The 2,029-nt window shown below is 43.4% G+C and overlaps 1 protein-coding gene across 1 annotated transcript; it reads right to left on the reverse strand.

Annotated features, from left to right (window-relative positions):
* Nucleotides 1–665: 665 nt before the first annotated feature.
* On the reverse strand, nucleotides 666–2,029 carry LOC138887860 (uncharacterized). Its single transcript, XM_070169652.1, has 3 exons — nucleotides 1,828–2,029; nucleotides 1,162–1,674; nucleotides 666–1,063 (listed from the first exon to the last, which is right to left on the reverse strand). The coding sequence occupies exons 1-3, from the start codon at nucleotides 2,027–2,029 to the stop codon at nucleotides 666–668; spliced, it is 1,113 nt and encodes a 370-aa protein (XP_070025753.1).

Raw genomic sequence — 2,029 nt, forward strand, 5'->3', positions numbered from 1 at the left:
TTATTTTGGTATGACAGAACCCTAGAGAGAGGCTGCCTACGTATCCTTTCAGAATCAAGTCGAACGTAGTTCAGGGAACCTGCTTAACGGGTTGGCAAATGTTGAAGTAATTGAGGGTAGTGAGAATGAAAGCCTTCGTCATCCCGATCGGACAATATTGGTATCGTAGAAGGATTAAACGTAATACATCTTGACCGCATCTACATTGACAGCTGTTTCAGGGTCATTTCCTTCAATGTCTCCTAGGTACAATGCTCTTTTGGCAAAAATTTTCTTATAATGTATGGGCCCTTCCAGTTTGGAGCGAACTTTCCTTTTGCTTCCTTGTGATGCGGGAGATCGCATCTCAAAACGAGTTGCCCCACTTCAAAATGCCTGGGCCGCACTTCCTTGTTGTAGGCACGGGCCATTCTTTGTTAATACAACTGCTCGTGGCAAACTACGACCATCTGCTTTTCATCAATCAGGGTTAGCTATTCTAGACGGGTCTTGACCCACTCACTATCCTCAATCTCGGCTTCAACAATGATTTGAAGAGAAGGAATTTCAACTTCTGCTAGTATTACGGCTTCAGTTCCATAAACCAATAGATAGGGTGTTGCTCCAACTAATATGCGCATAGTTGTGCGATATCCTAACAATGCAAACGACAACTTTTCATGCCATTATCTAGAACTTTGGATCATCTTCTTAAGAATTTTCTTGATGTTCTTGTTTGCTGCTTCGACGACACCATTAGCTTTGGGCCGATAAGGGGTAGAATTCCGATGTGTGATCTTAAATTGTTCACATATCTCCCTCATCAAATGGTTATTCAAGTTTGTAACATTGTCCATAATGATAGTTGTAGGCATACCAAAACGGCAGATGATGTTGGAGTGCACGAAATCTACCACTCCTTTCTTAGTGACATCTTTGAGAGTGACTGCTTCGACCCATTTTGTGAAGTAGTTAATGGAAACCAATATGAATCTATGCCCATTTGAAGCTTTTGGCTCGATTGGCCCAATAACATCCATACCCCAAGCAACGAACGACCACAGTGCTGACATAGGATGCAGTTCTGAAGGTGGGCATGAATCAGGTCACCGTGCACCTGACACTGATGACATTTTCGGAGAAAACTGAAGCAATCCTTTTCCATGGTCATCCAGTAATAACCTGCTCGAAGGATGTTCTTTGCCAGGACGTATCCATTCATATGAGGTCCACACACTCCTGCGTGTACTTCATGCATGATTCTTCCGGCCTCTTGGGCATCCACACATCTTAAAAGGTTGAGATCTGGAGTCCTTTTGTACAAGACCTCTCCGCTCAACAAGAAACCGTTGGCAAGCCTTCTAATGGTTCTTTTTTGGTCTCCATTGGCTTGCTCGGGATATTCTTTTGTTTTCACAAATCTCTTGATATCATGATTCCATGGCTGGACATTTGGTTCTTCCTTAACTGTATTGCAATAACCATGCCTTTCTCGGATTTGGATTTCCAACGGGCCAATGTGGACATTGCCTGGGTATGGCAACATCGAGGCCAAAGTAGCGAGTACATCGACTAAGTCATTGTGAAACCGAGGAAAGTACCTGAACTCGACTGACTTGAACCGCTTGCTAAGATCTTCCACATGTTGCCTGTATGGAATAAGCTTGACATCTCGAGTTTCCCATTCACCTTGAGCTTGTCGGATAATCAAGTCCGAATCTCACAAGATTAACAATTCTTCCACATCTTGGTCGATTGCCATGTTCATACCCATAATGCAGGCTTCATACTCGGCAGTGTTGTTGGTGTAGAAAAATCAAAGTCGGGCTGTGGTAGGATAGTGCTGACCAGTGGATGAGATCAGGATTGCCCCAATCCCGACACCTTTTGCATTCAATGCTCCATCGAAGAACATTTTCCAAGTGTTAGTGTCTTCTGAGATTATCTCAACTGAGTTTACTTCCTCCTCCGGAATGTAAGTACTCAAAGGCTGGTATTCATCATCAATAGGATTTTCAGCTAGGTGATCCACTAAAGCTTGAGCTTTCAT

This window comes from Nicotiana sylvestris, chromosome 3, assembly GCF_000393655.2.
Source record: "Nicotiana sylvestris chromosome 3, ASM39365v2, whole genome shotgun sequence".
In the NCBI taxonomy this organism is placed as follows: domain Eukaryota; kingdom Viridiplantae; phylum Streptophyta; class Magnoliopsida; order Solanales; family Solanaceae; genus Nicotiana; species Nicotiana sylvestris.